Below are 22,961 nucleotides of genomic sequence, written 5' to 3' on the forward strand. Positions count from 1 at the left end.
CATGCTGACCCAGAATTTTAGGTATCAACGTCTGTTTGGGCTGAAAAAGGTGGGCTTTTTAAGTATTTAACATTATATCTTGTGGCTGACCGACCTTAAAAATTGAAACTTCTGAGTCCAATCTGGTGTGTTTCGATGGCTGTAAGCATGTATAGTTCATGTAGCTGCCATCCACCTGTCATTTGAAATTCATATAGATATTCATATAAATAGTCATTTACTGTGATATTTTTGTTGGATAAATGTCAAGTTTGGATGATTTTTCTATGTGTCCTCTTATAGTGGCCGAGATTTGTCTGTTGACATGAGCAATGCCACTGTTGGAAGCTGTTGGCATCCAGTGAAAAGAGCAAGGGAGAGGAAATATGTCCTCCACCTCATAAGGTCACAGTACCGTAATTTCCGGACTATAGAGCGCACCGGAATATTCGCTTTAGGTTCAGTGGTGTACCAGCTTAAAATCGCTTTTCAAAACTAGTTTTGAAAACAGTGTCCAGCATCGAGAGGAAATAGCGGAAACAAGCTGCGCAATACAGAGTGTCTTGAGCGATGGACACGTGGGCGAATACAGCGCATTTTGAGAGCTTTACAGCTAAATAAAAAGCCTCCGATTTTATCTGATTTCAGCCAATAAAAATCCATATGTTAGCCACACTGTTGTATAAGCCACCAGGCTCAGCACAGGGCAGCAGCAGAGTCTAAGCTGGTTGGTCCGTCCCCACTTGTCTCTCACTCGTACTCTCTCCTCAAGGACTGGCCATCTGGGATTCGTCCTGGGATTAACAGCTCGGATTAAAGTGGCCGTCTAGAAACTTCTAACCTAATCCCACCATCTGTCAGAGAGCAGCCGACCTGCCAAGACTCCCACTGCTGGCCCAGTCGCTTGGGACTGTGAGAAGTCAACCCAACAATAAAGATGGAGGAGGCCTATCTTCTGAACCATCCGGGGGTCAAGAAGAAGATCCTGGTCGGAGGGAGAGGAGCCCTGCCTCACTTTCCACCTGGGACCAAGGTAATGGAGCAGCTGATCCCAAATGCAGGTTGAAATGGCTGGAGTTAATCATCCACTTTAGATGGAATCTGCTGAATAATTCATGGAGAGGGAATATTTTAATGCTTGGCTGAGGGAGGAAACATTTGGTCAGAAGAACTGCAACATATTTCATGGCGGCAGCCGTCATAAAATCAGCCACTCTGATGATTTATTTTTGCATATTTGAGTCCGGGCCAGAGAACCCGGACCCACTGATGCTCCCCATGTCTGTGCCAGCTGCAGCTTTCATTCACCTGAGCGTGACTTCATGCAGCTTTCTAGTTGCTGTCTCACTTTCAAAGTACGCCAGACCCTTGAAGACAATCTGTTTGGAGAGGATGTAATGCAGTTTAAATAATGGGATCGTATGCTCTGTGGTGCAGGCGAAACATGCCAGTAACCAAAAGAGTGCTTCACCTCAGAAGAGAAATGATAACCACACACGTGTTCGACTCAAAGTGCTGTCAATCGCATGAAAAAAAAGAAGAAAAAATAAATAAATAAATAAATAAATATATATATATATATATATATATTGAAGCAACAAGTCATGATCCGAATGATATTCAGAATGCAAGATGTTTTTTATTTATTTTCTTTTTTTTTCATTTCACTTTCACTCTGTTCACTCTCTCTTTCCTTCCCAGCTGGTGTTCAACTTCCAGACTCTTCTCGACAACTTTGAGCGGACGGTCATCGACGACAGCCGACTTGCCGGGCGGCCAGCTGAGATTTTTGTGGGGAAGATGTTCAAAATGGAGGTGTGGGAGACTCTGCTGACCTCCATGAGGGTCGGAGAGGTGGCCGAGTTCTGGTGCGACGCCATTGTGAGTCCAGTCACATGACTCCTTTGAACATCTTAAAGCACACTGTATTATTTTATCAATATAACTAAGAGCTATTAGAAATATGACGGGAATTTAAAGTAGAATAAAGGATAGATGGAATACAAAATTAATAATGATGTCATCTGAGCAGCTGCTCCGAACTAAATTCGCGAATCTACAACTGTATTTCGGTGCCAGACTCATCTCATTTTTCGCGGCTGTCAGGATCAAGTCCCTGTTCTCTGCCTCTGCATCCTTTCACTTGTTGCACTTGTCATCCCTTCATGTAGCACACAGGGCTGTACCCCATGGTGTCCAAGGGGATGCGACTGATTGCCCAGGGGAGGGATCCCCTGGAGGGCCAGAGGCACATGTGTGGCATGGGGAACCTCTTTCACTACCACTCCACTGGCTTCCCGGAGCTGGACGAGCTGATGAGGACGCCGCAGCCGCTCATTTTCATCATGGAGCTGCTGCAGGTGCGTCGACCCGCTGCCTTTCTCAAACCTCTGGACGCCAGATTTTGGGCCAAAAAAAAAAAAAAGAAGGTTTAGAAGGTTTGTCTTTGAAGCAAAACATCACCCAGTGTGAGGCCCGGCAGCCGCAAATGAACATCCGCACTATCTCCCACACGATCGCTCAGTAATAAGCTAGACAAGATGATCCGTGCTCCCGCTCTAAAGGCGTCCATATCTGATGAGTCGCTGCCTTTGAACACGGCTGAACTCCACCGTTCGAGGGTCGCAAAGTTCCGAGTCCCTCAGAAGAACTTTGTGTTATTGCTAGATTTTCTGTCTCTGACAAGAACAGTGTCAAATGTCCTCCAAATGTCAATCGCCCCCAAATGTCGGCATTTCTCCTGCTAAAAACATAAAAATAAAAACATGCTCATCTGATCAGTGTTTTACTTCTAGTATGAATATTTATTCAATATTTACTTCATGTTTATTGTCTCCTCCTGCGCGGTCAGGTTGGAGACCCCATGTCGTACCAACGAGAGTCCTGGATGATGGACAAAGATGAGAAGCTGGAGAACGTCCCGATCCTCCACTCGCAGGGCAACTCTCTGGTCAAGCAGCGGCGCTTCAGCGAGGCCGCCAGCAAGTACAAAGAGGCTGTGCTGCTGCTGAAAACCATCCAGTCCAGGGTGAGTCAGGCGGAATGAAAGGGGAGCATCAGACGTGTGGAAGTTTTAAAGATTTTTTTAGGATGTCTAAACTCCTGGTAAGATTTCTGGTGCCGTTCCTTGATTCGCAGCAGTGGGGCGGGATGGCTGTCACGAAGACAGGCGGGGGGTGCTGATGTGTAGGATGAAAGAGATGTAAGGATGAAGGAATACTAGAGGGAGGACGAGCTGCAGATAAGATGCTCCGATAAGAAGCATGCAGGATTGTTCTTGTGCGTGACAGCCAGCTTGGCGTCCGCAGACACATCCACGTGTTTGATGTTTACAGATTGTTGACCTGCTTCCAGAACATCTAGTAAATCTGTGACACTTTACCTGCGTTCAGCTCAGTCCCCGTGTGGAATAAGGTTGTCTCATGTTCTTCACGTGAAATGATAAAATATAGATGGAAGGTTCTGATTCCTCCGTGTGCAGGAGATGCCTGGAGATGTGGACTACATTAACTTGGGTCGGATGATTGTCCCCCTGGAGTTGAACTACTGCCAGTGCATGTTGGAAATGGAGGAGTATTACGAGGTGATCGAACACACCACCGAGCTGCTGGAGAAACATAACGGTAGGAAACGACTCAGGTTTTGAACTCATATTCACCGTTTTTACATTTCAATCTGTTGCGAGCCGCTTTAGAACCTTGATAGTTCAAATCCAGAGTCAGTAGGAGTGAGGGTGTGTGAGTGGTTGTCCGTTTACGTTTGCACCCTGGCAACCTGTGCAGTGTTCCCCCTGAACTGGGAACTTCCCAGCTCCGCCCCCCCCATCACCGGCACTGGATATCCCAGTCGAATGGTGGGAGAATTCGCAATCCAAGATGGCTTCCCTGAACGTAAATAGAACCTAGAGGTTTAGAATACATTAAATACGTCAACAGAAACTAGCAAATATGTATTTGCTCTCCATCATGTGGGTTTTCTTGTTGTAAAGGTTAGGCATATTTATGAGGAAGTTGACTGTCAGTCAGGTGCTGCTTGTTTCAGCTGACACCTGATAGGTTAAACTGTGTGTGCTTGGTTGGTTACCCCTGTTCTAGGGTTATAAAAGACAAATGAATTATTGAATTAAATCTGTATTCCTGACTCAGGTCGTAGAATATGTAGTTTATTTAAGTGTTTTCTATGGTGCCCCAAAGGGCAAAAGACAACACAAAAGAAAAGTACAACCACAAACCAAAAGCACATTTGTGTTTGTTTTTTGCCCTTCGGAGCCACCGTAGTTTTCTGGTGTATTTTGACACATCCACAATGTCAAAAGGTTGATTTGTGAACCAGAAATATTGCACTGCACAACAGGAATTCACGTTCTGGGATGCAGTTTTCAGTGCTCGAGTTGAGCCAGTTTGGTCCTGTGGTCCGTTAAGCTACAAACTTTTGACATACTTAAATTATTATGGAGCATAAATGTCTAATGCCTGCTGAATTTTGTATTAATAATAGACCTTAAATAATCATGATAGCAGCTGCAAGTATGTGGAATAAAATATATATTTCTTATGTAATGTAATGTTTTTGAAAAGAAAAAAACCTCTGAGCCGTGCTTCCTCTCATTTGCTTAAGGCACATATTTTTCTTTGAAAGTCCGTCACGTTGGTTGCTGGGCTAAACTGGTTCTCACATCTGCACCAGCAGAGATTCTCGTCGGCAACATCTGGCCACCATCTCACGAACGATAGTAAAAGAAATCAGTGCAGCACAGATCAACAAAGTAAACAGCAACATCCAAAAACCACCAGAAAAAGGAAGGTAGAAGAACAATGCAGTTTTGTTTGCTACTCTGCCACTGAGTGCACAGGTATAAAGTTCAGAAACATGCAAATGTATTCCACAACATTAAATATGGTCGGTGTGGTGAGGCTCTCTTTCTATGTGGCGTTGTGAATTCACCAGCTCACAACAGGAAATGGACCTTGTTTTGTGTGGGAAGTGTCTTCCGCCAAATAGGTGAGTTTACAGGCAAACTGGATCCTTCGGCAAAATCATTACCAAAAGTCTTTGTTTCTCTCTTTTGAGATGCATTGATTTTTTGCGCTCCCCATGCTCCTCATGTCTGTATCATTTATGAGTCTGTTTTTCAGGATAACTGCACTGTAGTGTTGTGAAAGTGTGGACGAAAGTAAAGCCCATTCACGCTCCCTTCACGTACGAAATTGTACCCGTCCGTTTCAAACAATGTTACCGTCGCTGAGCACATACTTGCAATGGTTCTTTGCGTTGGTATTGTTGTTCACGAATATAACCACCAGGGGGAGCAGCCTAGAGTCAAAAGTTTATGACAAGAGACAAACTCCAAAACAAACATGGCGTCGGTGGAAGCAGTATTGGTAATGTACCTCTTGCACAAAAGAGGAAACGGAGGCAGTGTTGTAGGAGGTGGTGGTCAGTGAGGCTGTTATATACAAGGACGGAGAATTTCCGCTGTCGGTAAATTATTTTCCCAGCCACTGAAATCTTCACAAGGCGGGGCTATCGGCCATTTCTGACATGTTTACCTTTTTAATTTACAGACAGGAAACAGCAGAATCTGTTGCAGCTCGGCTTTGATGTCCGGGATAAAATACATGCATAACAATGTAAATAAAACGCACAAACTGATCGATTCACAGTTGACTTGACTATTTATCTGTGTGTTCAATACACATCTTGCTGTGCATAGTTTTCCAAAAAAACACTGTTGCTGAATAGTGATGTCACCAGAAAAGCAAAGCACCGTGATCAAACTTTTGAATGTTGTATTTACATAGTCGTGTCGTGTTTATCCCAGACATTAACAGCGAGCAACAGATGGATTCTGCTGTTTCTCAGTCGTCGTAGCCCTGCCTCGAGACAATCTCAGAAGCCGAGCAAGTCATTTACAGACACCGCCATTGTTGTGTCTTCTTCGTGTCTCATTGGAGCTATGTATCGGGTAGTAAGAGCAACACTGCCCCTCATGGTTTCCAGTGGTACTGCTCCCTTTGGTCCGTATCTGTAAGCTTTGTGGAAACATGCAGAAATACAGGGGAAAAGAAGGCAGAGCAGTGGCAGAAGGCTCCGTCTGTTTCTGGGTCTATAGCCAATGTTGAGCATAAATGGGCCCTCAGATGACTGTTTATGAAAGTTATTGCCTGATCTATCAGGCATCATTTTAAGACCTCAAATTCATCATCTCTATAAACCATAACTAGAACTGTCATTTACTGGGTTCTGATGAGACCATTTATAGTGCTGTTTAAATCGAGATGAACCCCAGCAAAGCAGAAGCAAGTCAGGCAGTTCAGAAGTTAAAGTCAGTGCCCTCGTGAAAGAGAGCGTCAGGGTAAAATAGTGGGACCATAAGTCTGTTTTCAGACGACCGGGAGAAATATATTTAGAGAGAAATGATGCAATAGTGGAAGAAAAATGAAATATCATCAAATGCATGAAGATAAAATCAAAAAAGGCTCTAGAAAACCACTTTCACTGCTTTTATTTTGGCGGCCGCACAGCAGCTTCAAAGGGCGTGTGGATTCACCCGTGTTTGTCTCTCCCTTCAATCTCCCTTGAACCCAACGTCTCCCGTGGAATCCCTCCTCAAACTTGCTCGCTTGTCTTTCAAAATCAAGCCAACAAACAAAATGCGTCTTCAAAAAACAGAACAATAAAGTAAAGAAATACCAGCACTGCTATTTTTGTCCGTCTACGTACGCCACACAGTTTCTGCTAATTACAGCAGAAATGAAGGGCGTAATGGAGCGGAATCTTCCTGGAATGCTGAGCACAGCTTGAGCTATTTTAAGAGCAAACTTCATCAGACGCACCTTATTAAAGAGAAGCTAACAAGGCTCTCGCCATTTAATAAACAGATCTGCGGAAGAAGGGAAAGAAAATCAGGTTGTGTTGTTGCTGCTGAACATGTGGAGGCTGGTGATGGTGGAGTGGGGGGGGGGGTTCTCTAGTTAGAGCCGGTCCTGGAGCTTGTGCTGTCATACCCTCGGCTACTCACATAATCCTGCAGGGGCTTCACGTTCTGGCACCATCGTCACTGCCTTATGAATTATGCTCCGCACCTCCAGACAGGATCCACTGTGGCAGTCTTTGTTTTTAGCCTCCGTCCCTCGGTGAGGTTTACGTGTGTGTTGCTCAGCGGCTGGAGGAGAGGAAGCGCGCGCGTGCGCGCGCACGCATGTGTGTGCGTGTGTGTGTGAAAGAGCACAGGAGCCTGAGATTTTCATGGGAAACGGTGGGCAGAAAATTTTGAGCTCCACTGACTCAGTTGAAGCTGTCACCACAATACTACCCACCTCTTCAGAGGCGACGCATCCATCCATCCATCCATCCAAGACTCAAGTGACCTGGCACATGCACATTATCATCTAGTATTCCAGCATACATTTGCGCAACTATAACTCCTTAAGTAAACAAGTAGAGTGATGATAACCAGAATTAAAACCTCTATTAAAAGCAAAGTCCTCAATCTCATTTATGCTTATTTTATAACCATATAAGCTTTTTTATTCGTCGTGTCAAAGATGACGTCTTCAGAATGAGAGGGAGCTCATTGTCCTGTTTCTGGCCCTCAGACTGTGTGAAAGGCTACTACAAGCGGGCCAAAGCTCACGCTGCGGTGTGGAACGAGAAAGAAGCCAGGAGAGACTTCAACATGGTGGCGCACCTGGACGTAACCCTGGCATCGCTCGTCCACCGGGAGCTGAAGCACTTGTCGGAGCGGATGAAGGAAAAGTACTGGGAGGAGAAGGAAGCCTACTGGAACAAGCTGGGGAGGAAGGAGGGCGAACACATTGAAAAGGAGGATGAAGACGGCGATGAGGATTTCAAAGAGCCCAGTGATGTAGCCGACGGCGTGGCGAGGATCTCGCTGGCTGAAGGAAATAATGAGGGTGAGATCAAGCAGGACTGCTCTGCTGAGAAGGAAGGGAAAGACTGGCAGCAGATGTTACGGCTGGTCATGCTGCTGCAGGAGGAAGGAAACTTCCTGGTGAAAGAAAGACTCTTTCAGGAAGCTTCCAGCAAGTTCCAGGAGGCCATCGATTACGTGGATCATCTCCAGAAGGAGGTCAGTGCAACAGACGTATGTAGTCATTTCTACCCACAGTAAAACCACTGCTGAGATGTTTTTATTTTCAGATATTCATCGTGTTATGCACCATGCTGCTTTCTATTATCTGTACTTACTCTACTCTAAAACCTCTGTTTTCCAGGAACCCTCCATCTTTCATTCTTCTCTTGCTGCAATAGCTCCTTATCATATCTAAAACATCACTTGAACCTTCCTCCTCCTCACTGCTCTCCATGCTTCTCTCTGCTCTCAGCAGGTTGATCAGCATGGAGACGACTGGAAGTCTCTGGAAAAGGTTCGACTCCCACTGACTCTCAACCTCAGCCAGTGCTTGTTGGAGCTGAAGAACTTTGAACAAGTGGTGGAGCTCAATGACAAGCTGCTCAAGACGCACAGAGGTAACATCACTGTGGGGGGCTAACAGTCAGGTCATGGCACAAAGTGAGGCAGAAATGCAAATGTAGGTGGCGCTGGCATCACCTTCATCCTGACAAACATTGTCTTGAAAAGTTACTATTAAATACTAGTAAAAAATAAATGAATAAACATTGAAAAACAACGGTGGCACAAATGTACTGTATGTTAAAATGGTGGTGTGAATTTAGTTTTCATGTGAAGAAACTTTTTATTCGATGTTTTATCGTGAAGAATTCACACTTTTTGTTGTCTTTTATTTGCGTCAGCCACAAGACACCTGCTCTCCACTCTCACACTTCTCCTCACTGTAGGAGGAAGAGTCGTTCTTTCATCCCACTGACAGCCACACACAGACATGGCGCACTGAAATGTTCTGAAGCAGAAATTTGAGACAGAATCTTGTTGCTTTTACTTTCCTATGATTCATATTTCCTTGTCTCATCTTGCTTCCCTATGATACTTTTGACTTCTTCACCGTTTTCTATGCTTTTTTTCCCCCCACCTTCTTTCCTCTCCATTCTCAAACATGACAGGCAACTTCAAAGCTGTGTACCAGCGTGCGAAAGCTCATGTAGCTTTGTGCAACGAGGACGAGGCTAAAAGAGATTTAGCCCGAGTGGAAAAACTGGACCCAAAGTTCAAACCGTTTGTGCGTCAGGAGCTGAAGAAGATGGGAGAGTGTTTGCGGAGCCGTCATGCCAACCAAAAAAAGACTTACTGGGATACCACACAAGAGAAATGGGGACCTGGTGGAAGCAAAGAAAGGAAAAAGCTCCACAAATTTGCACCAAATCCCAGTGTAACACAAACCACAGCGTCAGAGCCGGAGAGTCAGGAGAGCTGCTCGAAGAAATCCTCCCCCACTGAGATGGAAGATGTGGGGGATGTGGAAAAAGACACAGGTGTCATAGAAAGTAAGAGCGTCCAGGAGAAGACAAGTGAAGAGGAGATCGCTGCAGCTGCGGAGGAGCAGCCTGATCATCATGGTGATGTGAACCGGAGAGCGGAGTGTGTCTAGGCCCAGAGAGAAGTCAAACAACACATCACACGGGAAGGAACATGGACGGCTGCGAGGTTACAACAAGACGGGATGCGATTGGAGTCAAAGGTCACCAGAGAGCTGAGCCGACTGTCCCGTACTCTGCTGCCTCAGTGAAGTTAGAGATACATCCTAAGAATATTGCTGTAGAAGGTGATGAGGGAAGATCATCATCAATAGCAGTGTAATAACATGTGTAATTCTACATGCAGTGAAACCTAGTTTGCATGAAAACTTCCCCAATAGTTTGTTGTGCCAGTTCTGAGTGAATAAATGGTGAGCGCAGATAAATGAAGCAGCAGGATTTCAGTGTTTACTGGCATGTTTTCCAAAGATAAAACATCGGAGTCTTTCTTTCATCTTTTTTTTGGTTTTATTTTGGGTCTTTGTAAACCGTCTAATGGGGCCGCAATGTTTGAGTGAAGCATGGTGCAACATGAATCACCACTTGTTTTCCAATACGTGTTTTTGGATCCACAAGCAAAATAAATGTAAAACACAACAGCAAATTACGGTATTAGTGGGAGAAAAAGTCTGGAGTCATGAGGTCATTTTTAATTGCTCCATTAGGACACCAAACAGTGTCTCGACCGCCAGCAGATCTGCTCCTCGCCCTCCGAGTTGGTGAAGATAAATGAGCGTAGAGACGTCGATCAAGCTTTTGCCTTTTAGCTCAGCTCTTCTTTTAGCTGTGTGATGCGATGATGTGACCCAAACACAGATAGACACAACAAGCTACGAAAAATAAACCAGACAGACATGTTTGCTGAATACAAAGTTTTATTTCTGTACACAAATAGTAGAAAGCAGCCAGTAACCCGCTTGTTATCCTAGTAAAAAGCCGCCGTCACACGCGGATTAACCAGACGCAGGTGAGTGTTCCGGTGCTGTACATCAACCAACGAAACAATGGGAGGATTAATGAGGTATATCGACACAAGTGCTGAGGGTTGTGGACTGAGGTCTGGTGGGCGATAGCTGTCGTGAGTGAGGTGGCGTTTAGGTGTGTGTGTGTGTCCTCCTTACAGACATCGTGGACGACAGGACGCGCAGACACGAGCGTGATGGTTCATGTTGACACTGGGGTCTGTCTCTGTGAAAAGCCCTTGGAATGTAAAGTGTAGCTTCGTGGTGTGTGAGTGCAGCCGCCCCATTTGTTATCGCTGATCACATGATCAGTGGCTGAGAGGAGAGTGACTCCCTCACAGCGGGATCACAGTCAGCAGCAAGGATTAGCTGGGGAAAATGAATCTGTGAAATGCCAAAGTTATCGGAGATTATTCGGGGGATATGGTAGCTTTAAGTAAAATACAATGTAATTTCAGAAGCCAAAAAAAAAATAGTCGAAATAGGGGGAAAAAGGATCACGTGTTTTGATGCTTAATTTGAGATTTTTTAAAATGATAATCCATATTTTATTTATTTACTTATCAACATCTTGACATAAATAAACATCCCTCCTCCCTTTGACCCTGGAATATACTTTAAACAATCCCTCATGTACCTGATCCCTTTGCTTTAAAAAGGTACATTTCATCAAAAGCAATATCTATCTATATATATATATATATAGATATATATATAAAATTTGTATTTTTTTTACCATTTTGGATTCTGTTCTGGAGCGCGACTCTCTAGTCAGTCTGATCTCACAGACTTCTGAAGCGAACGAAATGTAATCTCCGCTGCAGAAATCCATTTTCCAAATCCACGATGAGCTCATTTAGATGGAAGCCTCCTGCTGGATTTAACTGGAACCATGTCCTGGATTTCAACCTAAAACGTTTCCTCCTGCAGGTTATTTACATGAAATAACTTCACAATTCTGCGTGTGAGTGCAAAACTAAGCCATAAATAAACCTGTCACCTGTTGATGTTTTCATGGGGCTGAGTGGGAAATAACTGCTGAACGCTCCTCTTCCTCACTTCTGGCCATCTCCGTTTGGATTGCTCCATCACAAAGCCACAATAGCAAAACAGCTTGCCACGTTTTTGTTTCAGGATTTCAGATCAATGCTTGACGATGTGTCTGCCTGATTCCCGCAACATGGTCTCACTTATTTTTGGGCGCCCTCATCTGTTGATGCTGCTCCGACAGACACATCAAAGTGGATCCCTCCTGACAGCCCTCCAGCAACACATGGAACTCTCTCTCCTCCGCCTCTCTCTTGTCTCAGATCTGCTGCAGCGTCCGCAGCATAATGACTTCACATTTAAGCATTTTACTGGACAGAAACTGCTGTGATCTTCACTTCTCTGGACTTTCGCTTTCACTTAAATCGTTACCGAGCGTAGAAGCCAACGCATCCTTGGTACCAAGAGATTTACTTTCACGCGCACGTGTGCACGCGCCTGATGCAAGTGCCGTCCTTAAATGTCAAAACACGACAAAAGCAAAGCCATAATTTGCACCAAAAAGATGAAGCTGCTTTTGTTTTTCTGCTGCCAGCATCTGATGGAAGTTTGTTTTCCAAACTTCTGTTACTTTTAAAGCATTTTCCCAAATTTGTTGGAGTGACGTCACAGACCTCGCCGTCCCAAAGGTGTGTGTTTTGGAGAACGTGGCCACCCAATGTAAGAGTTACATGCCACCCAGCCCAGACTGCTCTCACCCATCTGTATCCAAGACAAGATGATTTGAGAGAGAGATACAATCTGGCCGCCATCATGGCTGCTCCACTTTGAGTCTCTCCTGAAAGGCTCAACCCTGGATGAGATGCAACTGAGACAAAACATTCAGCGGCTTCTATCCATGGCCCTAAGTCTTGCCTTTCAGCTCAGCTCTGTCTTCACCATGGCAGAGTAAATTCTCATGACTGCCAGTGCTACAACGGTGAAGACCTCACTGGAGACCCCAAAATACTTGGACCATTCTACCTGGATCTCTTCTCAACCTGTAAAGCCACACTTTTCCAACTGAGGAACATGATCTTTGATTTAAAGAAGACAGGCGTCAAGGTTGGAACTGATGGTCCAGGTGTGAAAATGGCCACAGCAACACATCATCAGCAAAAGTAATGATGAACTCCAGTAGCCACCAGACTGAAGACCCTGACGAGAGATTGTGTCCGTAAAAATGGGTGAGTTCAAGACCTTACAGTGGACGACTAGTGGGTCCACAGATCCACCATCCTGCTCCTCCTACATATGCAGTGCTACCATACTTGAGCGCACTTCAAAAATGTGATTCTCCGGTGCTTTTGTCAAACCACCATCATATGGTAGTCCAGAGTCACCTCAGGCCAAGAGACAGCGCAGACCCTGGACTCCACCTCTCCCACGGAAGGTGTGTCAAAATAGATAGAGTTAATAGTTTGACAAAAAACTGCAGGAAAACGTCATTTAAAATATTGTTATTTGGAAAGTTATTCAATGGTCCCATGAGTTCCATGATAGTTGTCGCTGGATTGTTGCCGTATTTTCATGAACACAGAAGAAAAACAAACGCCAGCCTGGTCGCAGCATGAGCAGAGGGACGCTGAAATTGAAGACCAGTCGACAGCTTTTTCTTCCACAGAGCCTCTATTTCCTCCCAAAATAAACGGGACCTGGTGTCATTCATAAATAAAAAGGCTGCGGTCTCATTCCTGCGAGCGTCAGACAGGTAACGGACATGTACTTAGCGTGTATCTACGCTACACACGATATCGATCTGGCGGTGAGCAGTTCGTGCTCTTGTCCGTAATGAAGGATGAGGGTGTCAGGGCCGTGTGCAGCAGACGTGTGCAGGAGTGTGATGAGTGTGTGCAGTGGAGCGTGATGCGCACTTTGGGGGGGAGGATTAGAGAGATGCATTGTGGGCACTTTGGCTGTCTGAAAATGAACCTGACAAATGATTCCCGGGAACGTAAATACACTTTTGGTGGGCGCCAACATGACGGAGTGAGACTCAAACATGAGCAAAGACAACACGAACTTTCTCCTCTCTCTCCCAGAGTTCCTCCCAGAACGGGCCATTTGTGCTGTAGACTGTTGTAAAGCTTCTCACCTCTGAAGTGACACAGTGTCTCGGCTCCCGCTTCTCTACGTCGCTGCAAATGTTACTGTACTTTGGCTCTTTTGGGCCATGCCGGGCTGCGGTCGTGAGCCTTCAGCTGTTTGCATGAAAAAAAAAGGCTTTTTAGTGCAGTTTGAGCGGAAGATAGGCTCCTGGTGTCGGCGCTGCTGCGCGCGTCAGAACAAGGCCCATGTGTTGTGAACCGGCTTGAGACTTGAGGAGTTTCCTGCTATGACATCAGGCTCGCTGTTTAGGATCTGCCCCAGGTCTGCTCGGGTTAGATGTGTGAGGTGGCGCCTGGCGAGATAAAAAAGAAGGGTAGATGATCAACGCGTGTCCCTGATGCTGTAGACAGAATAACAACTGTATTGATATGCGACGATAATATCACAGGGTACCATAACAACTGTATTACCAAAGCAGTAAATAATGATATATATATAATAAATACTGTAAATAGCCAGTCATGTTAACATAGTACTCACAAGTACTGTTATTTTCAGACTTTCTGTGTCACGTATCAGTGGAACGTGATGAATCCTGTTATGACAGTCAACACTTTTCAGTTGAATTCCTCTTTTTCCCCATATTTTTATAGTTTTTTAATATACTTTTTTATACATTCAAACTTCTCCCTCAAGGCCTTTTAGATTTGGCAGTTGTGAGCACAAAAGACTGGAGGCAGAGTTTACGATGAAGAGTTCATTCAGGAGTGGTGTTGAAAGACGGGTTCAGAATGAGTGACGGATGTTGTGGAGACGCTCGGAGATAAAGTTGGGGAGGTCAGAGGGGAGAGAGAAGAGGCCATGTTTCGACAGAAAAGTTAAGGAATGTGGAAGGTTATGTTTTTCACAGTGTTGGTTGTTGGTCTGTCTGTGTGTGAGATACGGTAACTCAAAAAGTTAAGGACCGATTTTGATGAAACCGTCATGGTGAAGTTGGCATGTCAGAAAAGGGATGAGGAACAGGGGATTATATTTTGGGGCTGATCCGGATCACTGTTAGGCCTCACAGTTCCCATTCCTGAGTGTTATTTTGAACTGGTCTGCGTGTTCAGACGGGAAAAAAAAACTGGTTCGGGACCTGGATCCCTAAAAGGTTGGCTTCAGCTTGTGAACTGTGGCATCACTGATGGGCTTCTCTGACAGTCCTGTCAGCAAAACACATCAGCCAACACGAACACTTGTCACGTACCAGATGCCTTCAACATATTCGTCTTCTCCGTCTCCTCATCCTCAAAAGTCAGTCCATGTTTGATTATTGGATAAAAACGAAATATTTCAGTAAAGCAACAAATGCTTTCACAACATGAAGCACTTTGTCTTGTCTACTTTTCATCGCCCTCCCATTTTAGATCTAAGTCAGTTCCGAACTAGTTCCAGACCCAGGTCCATGGGAAACACCTCTGTCTGGATCCAGGATTCTTTACTATAGACTCCATTCACGCATCCCTTCGCGTTTGACATAGTGGACGTAGTCTTGAAGCTAAGCTGCTAAGCTCATGTCACTTCATGTCGTGGAGTATCTGAATTGCTTTAACAGGCTTGACACGTTTACTGTATTTGTCCTTGAGTCAAATAGGCTTCGTGTCAATGTCAGTCTCTGTGTGCTGCTAGTTTCTTCCTCGAATCGATCAGAATTTAAATATTGTTTTCCAGCGACTCTGGAACATGGTTAATCCTGCTCCTCATAATTCTGATATTTACATCAGTTGGTTACTCAACCGCTGCAGTTTCAGAACAGTGGAAGTCTCTGTTAGCCGCTCGTGTCATTTCAAGAGAGGGAGAGACGCGGATTTAATAGACTGCAGCACTGAGGAACACACACACACACACACACAGAAGACGACTAATATCTGAGAAGACATTAATTATCATAATCGCTTTCTTTATGCAAACCACAAGAATTAGATTGCTCTGAAAAATGGCTTTTCTAATGTGACAGGACTGTTAGCAAAGCTGGAAACACTTCTCCTCTCTGCTACTGTCTCTCTTTATCTTCCTCCTCTCTGCCCTTTAATCCGCTCATTGCTGCCCCCGACCATCGACTCGCAGCGGCACGTATTTGCTCTCCTCTCCATCTCCCGGCCTCCCGCAGGTGATGGAAGAGGAAGGAGTCCGTTCTCATGGCGGGGCATTTTGAGGGAGCGCTCACCCGGTTCCGAGGGGAAGACGTTGCGGAGCTGCTCGATGACTTCCTGGAGCTGCAGCACCGTGTCCTGCTCGTGCTCCATGTCGTCTCCTGCCACACGCATCAGAGTCAAACATTTTGGAAGACGACGCTACTATTGCGGCGGCGCCGCACGTCGCTGACCTGCTGTCTCTGTGTCAGTGGTCTCTCGGCTGACTGGCTCCCCATGGTGACCCCCTCCAGATACTGGAGAGGATAAGGTCGAAGGTTCTGATCCATTGGCTTCGGAATCATCTTTGGGCTGTCGGGAAATAACATGGATAAGTAGATGAAGTGGCAGAAATGCTCTCTATCTATCCATCCATCTATCCATCCATTCAACCATCCATCCATCTATCTATCCATCCATTTACCTATCTTTTTATCTATCCATCGATCTATCCATCTATCTATCCATCATCATCTATCCATCCATTTACCTATCTTTTTTATCTATCCATCCATCCATCCATCCATCTATCCATCTACCCATCTATCTATCCATCATCCATCTATCCATCCATTTACCTATCTTTTTTATCTATCCATCCATCTATCTATCCATCTATCCATCATCCATCTATCCATCCATTTACCTATCTTTTTATCTATCCATCCATCCATCCATCTATCCATCTATCTATCCATCATCCATCCATCCATCCATCCATCTATCCATCCATTTACCTATCTTTTTATCTATCCATCCATCCATCCATCCATCCATCCATCCATCCATCTATCTATCCATCATCCATCTATCCATCCATTTACCTATCTTTTTATCTATCCATCCATCCATCCATCTATCCATCTATCTATCCATCATCCATCCATCCATCCATCCATCTATCCATCCATTTACCTATCTTTTTATCTATCCATCCATCCATCCATCCATCCATCTATCTATCCATCATCCATCTATCCATCCATTTACCTATCTTTTTATCTATCCATCCATTTACCTATCTTTTTATCTATCCATCCATCCATCCATCTATCCATCTATCTATCCATCATCCATCTATCCATCCATTTACCTATCTTTTTATCTATCCATCCATCCATCCATCCATCCACCTATCCATCTATCTATCCATCATCCATCTATCCATCATCCATCTATCCATCCATTTACCTATCTTTTTATCTATCCATCCATCCATCCATCCATCCATCTATCCATCTATCTATCCATCATCCATCTATCCATCATCCATCTATCCATCCATTTACCTATCTTTTTATCTATCCATCCATCCATCCATCTATCTATCCATCATCCATCCATCTATCTAGCCATTGAAGTGTGTATGCAGCGTAAAAGTTATGGGTTTTATTACATTTTGGCTGTTTTGCCACAGTCTGACCGCAAGAGGAGCTTCAAAGTCAGTGGGGGAACAACAATGTAGTCGTTAAATGGTCCCAATGTGACTATTCATTCAAAGAGCAACAATCCTTTTGTCTCCAACTTAAAATGTAGACAAAAGCTGGAAAAAGCTGTTGCTGGAAAAGTTGTTTGCAGTTGTCTTTAGCGTTTCTAGTCTACAGAAGAGAACTAAACTGAGTAGTGGGTCTGTGATCAAGGTCCATAAGATCTCAAAAACCAACGTGTAACCAACATAATACAATGTTCTTTAGCATAAAATACGTCATCTGACACTGCCGACACTAAACTGACAAAAGTGACGTTGTTTCCTCAAAGTTGCATGGATGTAGATAATGAAGGGAATTGAGGTATTCCCACTACAAAGGCTGCACTTTGTGATTTCACATTCAATATCAGCCCCGCGAGAAATATTCCAGGAGTTCAAAGAGCATTTTAGAAGCCGGTATGTTCCTCCTCTTTCTTTGAAATGCAGACACGTCCTCCTTTTCATCCTTTAACTATGTTTTTATGGCCAAAATTACATCCACCGACAAACCCTCGACGATGCATCTAAGACAGTATCTCTGTGAGTATTTGCTTGGAGTCTTTCTTTTTTATTCATTTGGGTGAAGATTTCTCTGTCCATGACCTGAGGGTTACGTCACTTCTATGGATGGGGGTGAGCTTCTGAAGCAGGACCCTCAGTTAAACTCCATCCCTGAAGCTGCAGCAGGAGCAGCGCTAAATCTGAGGTCGTGGTTCTCAGCAGAAAGTGGTGTGATGCTGTCTACATATCAACAGGTGTGGTCAGGGGTTGGTGTATAAACAATAGAAGTGAGTTCTGTTGGCAAAGGACCGCTTCGTTGAAACTCACTATCAGTGGGTACATATGGTGGCAGCCCTGTTTCATAGACTTGTAGTGATCACAGTCTCCTCAGTGGTAAGGGGGCGCTCTTTCACACAAAGCACAGTAGAGAATATAGAACACTTACAGCGAAGGAAAAGCTGTGGACAAGGCTACACACACTCAGGCTACATAGATGGTTTAGTGAATGTTTATTTTCATAGATATGTAGTGCCTGAATTTATGGTTTGAATTTTTTCTTCTTTGGCCTGAAGGAGATCATGGTGGTCATTTTCACATCAAGAAAGTGTTTGTCATGTCAAGGAACGTTCAGCCAGTTCTGCTGAATAATTCAATGGTTTGAACTATGACACACTGAAGTATTTTCCTCAGACAACAGTGACCGACACCAAAGACTCCTCTGCACCTGTAGAAGCAGCTCTCTGAGTCTGCGCAGTTGTGACTCCAGCTGTTTGTTGTGGTCCTCTAAAATCTGCATGCGAGTCTCCAGCCGGGTCTTGTGCTGCCGAAGGACCCGCGCCTCCGCCAGCAGCTCCTCGTCCTGCGGCCCCACCGGCGAACCCGGCCCTCCTTCTCCGGCTTCCGTCAGCATGGGCACTGACGCCGCCTCCTCGTGCTTCCACTTAAGCCTCCTGTACTCTCCTTGCAGCACCCTGGACGACACGTACCACAGACACATGGTGAGGAGGAACTCTTCGCACTACTTTATATTAGCTTCACGTCGAGTATTTCTGTGTGTCATTTAAGGATGCAGTGCGAGCGCTTGGTCGTGCTAATCCATCGCAGGGCTATTTGTGTCACAGAGGAAATGTGTTGGAATGATTTCATCCACTTTGGAATTGGTTTTCACTTTTAATCGGTAGCCCGAACGTCTTATCCATGTTAAGCATGACAATAAACAGGGGACATTTTGCCATGTGCTTTGAGTTTGTGAGTTTTTCCTCATCCATCTCCTTTGTTTCCCAGTGTGTCTGTGCCCATCCTCCATGGTTCCTCCGTCCCCCAATCCGTGTCTTGGACTCTGGTTCTCCTCCGTTGTTTGCACTCATGGACTCTCATTTTGGTGTCTCTGTCTTGTGTTTAGATTTCTTTACCGTCTTGTTTCACCTCCCTCACTCTTGTGTAGAAGTAGAAGAGTAATCCTGTCGTGTTTTGTATTCTTAGTTCACCTCCTTCTAGCGTAGATGTAGAGTGTTATTCAGTTTGTGTATTGCATTTTTGTTCTTTGTTCACCTGCCGCCTCCTAGTGCAGAAGTTCAGTGAGTTTTCTTATTAAATTTGTTGGACTTGATCCCCAGTCGCCTCCCTGCTGCACTTGGGTCTCCCATTTTAAATCGTTACACTCTTTTCGTTGCAACTGTCAGCTAGTTGGAGTATTAAATATTGATGTACATATCTGGTGAATGATCGACCTTTCATGAACAGTTTAACGGCTCTTTTTTCCGCAACATATTCTCACTCTGTGGGCGTCACATACTGTATGGACTATCTCCAAGTGCACTTTTGCTGTGGCGTTCCATGACATTCAAAAAGAATAGTTCGGGTGAGGACGTGCGAGGCTGTCATCACTTTTTGTACTGTATCTCCAAAGTATCAAGTCATTTCCATTGAAATCCAAATCCTAACCTGTGAGCAGCGCCACCTCTTGGTTTAAGCCTACGTCAACATGCTACCCAGAGGACTGACTTCTGTGCCGCTCCGGAGCACGAAAGTCCACTTCATGGAGAGTCTTAGGCATCACTTATGTTATGTTTGTTAAGCAGCTAGTGGCCTAGGCACATCTGCATCTTTCACAATGAATTTCATTCAACAGTAACTGAAAACCTCATGAGTTCTTGAGTCTTGAGACGGAACACCTTCCATCAGAGTTGACTTACTGTCCCATAAGTCCCTCCTTTCATTAGTCAGCCACATTACCTTCATCGTCAGTTGAGCCGCCAAACATTTCTCACTGTATTTAAAGGGATTTAGTGTGACAGTGTACTCCGAGGAGGAGTCGCAACACATAAATACAGCTCTAATACCTGGAGATAAACAGCCACATATGGAGTTAAAAAAGCTCCAGGGAAGAAGAAGGAGAGGAAACTTGTACACGTGGCTCTTGAAACTGCTGGTGTACCAACCAAGTTCCTCAGATGTGTGAGGACCACATCTGCACTAGTGAAGATCGCCACGTCGTCTGCCGACCTCTCGGTGAACTTAACACAAACTGTACAACTTTGTGGCTCACGGCAAAAACAAAACAAAAGAAGTGCCGAGTCAGCAAGCGCTTTTATGTGTCGAATCATGGCGGTAGCAGAAAGTCATTTGGCTATTTTGAGACAGAGCTGTTTATAGAGAATGCTAAAAATGTCCCCCATGATCAGGAGGTAAGGATGGTGAAGATAAAAGAGTTGCTTCCTTTATAATAATAAGACACAGCAGATGACTGTGCTCACCTGTTTTCGTTTTCCAGGCGAGCCAGGGTGCGTTGCAGCTGCTCCTTGTCCTGGTGCTCCAGATGGACCAGCAACATGTGTTGACCACAGGGCGAGTCCTGGTCGAGGGCTGGGCTGGAGTGACGCAGGAGGTACTGATCTTCATCCCTGAGTCCCCCACACAGGAGACAGCACACTGAGCCACAGGCACACTGAGCCAGCAGCAGCGACCAAGCAGACGTCGGCCCAGCACAGACGCACCACACACTCCACGACACCAGACGGTGGAAAGTAGCGACTTTGTCCGTTCAGATAAGTCGATCAGAGAGGGCGGAACATTTCAGATCACACGTCTGCAGCTCCACAGTGACTTTTCATCACATACAGTTGAGTCAAAATTGCTCGATATAGGATGCATTTCTGGGTGAGAAAGAGGTCGGAGCTCAGCAAAGTTTTTTCTTAGAAATGATTTCACTTGAAGCCCTTCATCATTTATACCTAGCTAGAAATGACCGGTGAGATGAGAGGATGTACTGTACAAGAGGCGTCAATGTGAGAAAAAATATTTCTCAGCTTTTGTTTACAACTGAACAAAAAGTGTGGACGTCCAAAATGCTTCATACCCTTTGCTAACTGTCACAATCTACGGAGCTCTTACACCGTTCCAATTGCTCCGAGCTGCGAATTAACCCGACTCATTTGGAACACTTCAGGTCAGTGTGTTCACTTGTGTGTTCAGTATTTTAAAAAAGCAAGAGACGTTCCACATGGTGGAAAATCTCACAGAACCTGGTCTGACACCAGAAGTGGGGCCTGTGCTGCCCAGGAGGAAAGTCATCGTGGATGAGCCCACCACGGGTGAATCTGCACTGGAGCCAGTGTCTGACAAAGAAGAACACATAGGCTCTTCTGTGTTGCAGTCACATGAGGTTAGAACTGAACTGGTCCTAATGTCATAATAGTGTCTCACTATATAAAAAAAAGAATCATCCACAAGAGACAACTATGCCAGGATGAACATCACGTGTGGAAAAAAGAGCTCCACTTTTATGAATTTGAAAATCAAAGGCACAATCCGACACACACAAATGGCAGCACCGTGATGCGTTCAGGACACCTCTAAACAAATCGTGCAAAGGACGCCATTTTACATGTCGCCTGTATTTCAGGGGACAGGTGGCAACCCTACTTGATCCCTATCAGACAAGGAGACCCTCCAACCTGAAAGAGTTGGAGCTCACAGCGGAAGATTTTCTGTGGATTATTGAAAGGGGACGAACACTTTTTGACATTTTCATCGACATTGGTGCCTCGTGTATGTCACATTTTTATCATCTGGGAAACACCTGTGTCATTTCCAATAGAGAAGAACAACTTTCTGCTTTAATACAAGTGACTTCTAGTCTACATCTGACAGTGGCTACTGACTTTTATATCTCCTCCCTTCCAATTGCCAAACATTCAGTGTGAGCAGATTGTGATTTAGATTCTCAATTAGCGACCTAGCATTACACGGAGTCGCTCATCAAGGAAAACAAAGGCTCTTTTCCAGCACAGATGTGCAGCTGTCAAGCCCTTTAGTTTTACTGCTATCCAGCGTCGGTGAACTCTTGCAAACAGGCGGCTCGTAACATGACAGAACACCTTATGACACCAGCCCCAAAACCATCTGGAGGAAGAGGAAGCTCAGCAACATGCAGCAGGAGCCGTTCGGGGGGTTCGAGCGGCGCTGACACACAGAAGGACGGCTTGCTGGAGAGGAGCAAGATCGCAGGGGCGGAGAACAAAGCGCCGAGATGCTCGTGCATAAAGAACACTTAGAGGTGAGAGATGCAACATTCACATGCAACTGTGGCCAAGCAGAGAAGAAGACGCAGCTGGCTCGGCAGCAACACGCGCTCGGAACAGAACGCAAAGTTCGAGTAATAATAACGTAGCGTGTGTTCCACAAACACACTTAAAACACACCACTTAATATGATATATATTGGTATTGATCTATATGAACGCAATTCATTTGAATAATGGCATAAAAAATAAAGCTTAAAGTAACTGTAGCCAGGCTGAATGACTCTTTTCAGATTCCCTTGAAGCCTCTCATGGCCTGTCAGTCACAAACACGCACCCTCATCCTCCCTCCCCCAGCTCCCCACCCCACGGTCCTGGCCACGACAGGCGTGAGCATGATGAAGGCAGGAGCAAGCCCGCCGCCTGCTGCGCCTTATTTTCAGCCCGTGATTGAAAACGTATGTGAATGCCGCGGCGGCGGCAGAATGGATGTAAATATAGAAACTCACAAACATACAGAAACAATCGGGAGCCGGGAGGAGAGATGACGCGAGGTCTGTAATGAGGGCGAGTCTACTCACAGGCTTTCATCTGGAGACAGGCTATCTGTGAAGAAGGAACAGTTCTGGCTCTCCATCTCCGCCAACCTACGAACACACACCATTCCATTCATGTCAGAGAGAAATACAAGGAACCAATTTAGAATGCTTTGTACCTTCCCTTTGATTATTCTCACTCATCTTTTATTTGCTTCCGTAGATGAATACGACTAGAAAACATACAGGATGACAACAGACATCCCCCTGCCTCTGTTTGAAATTCAA

At 45.1% G+C, this 22,961-nt stretch overlaps 2 protein-coding genes across 7 annotated transcripts in view; one reads left to right on the top strand and one right to left on the bottom strand.

The window, feature by feature from the left end:
- The first annotated feature begins 751 nt into the window (after positions 1 to 751).
- LOC128767389 (aryl-hydrocarbon-interacting protein-like 1) lies at positions 752 to 10,125 on the top strand. 2 transcript variants are annotated; one of them, XM_053879416.1, is made up of 8 exons: positions 752 to 1,012; positions 1,681 to 1,860; positions 2,151 to 2,339; positions 2,831 to 3,007; positions 3,461 to 3,602; positions 7,578 to 8,071; positions 8,328 to 8,472; positions 9,025 to 10,125. In XM_053879416.1, the coding sequence occupies exons 1-8, from the start codon at positions 917 to 919 to the stop codon at positions 9,507 to 9,509; spliced, it is 1,908 nt and encodes a 635-aa protein (XP_053735391.1). In that variant the 5' UTR covers positions 752 to 916; the 3' UTR covers positions 9,510 to 10,125. The 2 variants fall into 2 exon arrangements, with proteins under 2 accessions (XP_053735391.1, XP_053735392.1); XM_053879417.1 differs by having other exon boundaries at positions 8,331 to 8,472.
- Positions 10,126 to 10,326: 201 nt separating this feature from the next.
- drp2 (dystrophin related protein 2) overlaps positions 10,327 to 22,961 on the bottom strand; it is a 200,856-nt gene continuing 188,221 nt past the window's right edge. For 4 of the 5 annotated variants that reach the window (XM_053878675.1, XM_053878672.1, XM_053878674.1 and 1 more), the window contains 6 exons: positions 22,719 to 22,784; positions 20,372 to 20,518; positions 18,340 to 18,586; positions 15,841 to 15,958; positions 15,682 to 15,768; positions 10,327 to 13,824 (listed from right to left, as the gene is read on the bottom strand). In XM_053878675.1, the coding sequence (XP_053734650.1) occupies positions 13,805 to 13,824; positions 15,682 to 15,768; positions 15,841 to 15,958; positions 18,340 to 18,586; positions 20,372 to 20,518; positions 22,719 to 22,784 (685 nt within the window). In that variant the 3' untranslated portion in view covers positions 10,327 to 13,804. The remainder of the gene's footprint in view (positions 13,825 to 15,681; positions 15,769 to 15,840; positions 15,959 to 18,339; positions 18,587 to 20,371; positions 20,519 to 22,718; positions 22,785 to 22,961) is intronic. The other variant, XM_053878677.1, reaches the window with a different exon arrangement.

This window comes from Synchiropus splendidus, chromosome 11 (genome assembly GCF_027744825.2).
Source record: "Synchiropus splendidus isolate RoL2022-P1 chromosome 11, RoL_Sspl_1.0, whole genome shotgun sequence".
NCBI classification, from domain to species: Eukaryota; Metazoa; Chordata; class Actinopteri; order Syngnathiformes; family Callionymidae; genus Synchiropus; species Synchiropus splendidus.

Excerpts from the sequence above, each read along its gene's own strand:
- LOC128767389 (XM_053879416.1), top strand. The coding sequence starts at position 917 with ATGGAGGAGGCCTATCTTCTGAACCATCCGGGGGTCAAGAAGAAGATC. Across the intron at positions 1,013-1,680 it reads ACTTTCCACCTGGGACCAAG|CTGGTGTTCAACTTCCAGAC; the intron begins GTAATGGAGCAG and ends TTTCCTTCCCAG. Across the intron at positions 1,861-2,150 it reads AGTTCTGGTGCGACGCCATT|CACACAGGGCTGTACCCCAT; the intron begins GTGAGTCCAGTC and ends CCCTTCATGTAG.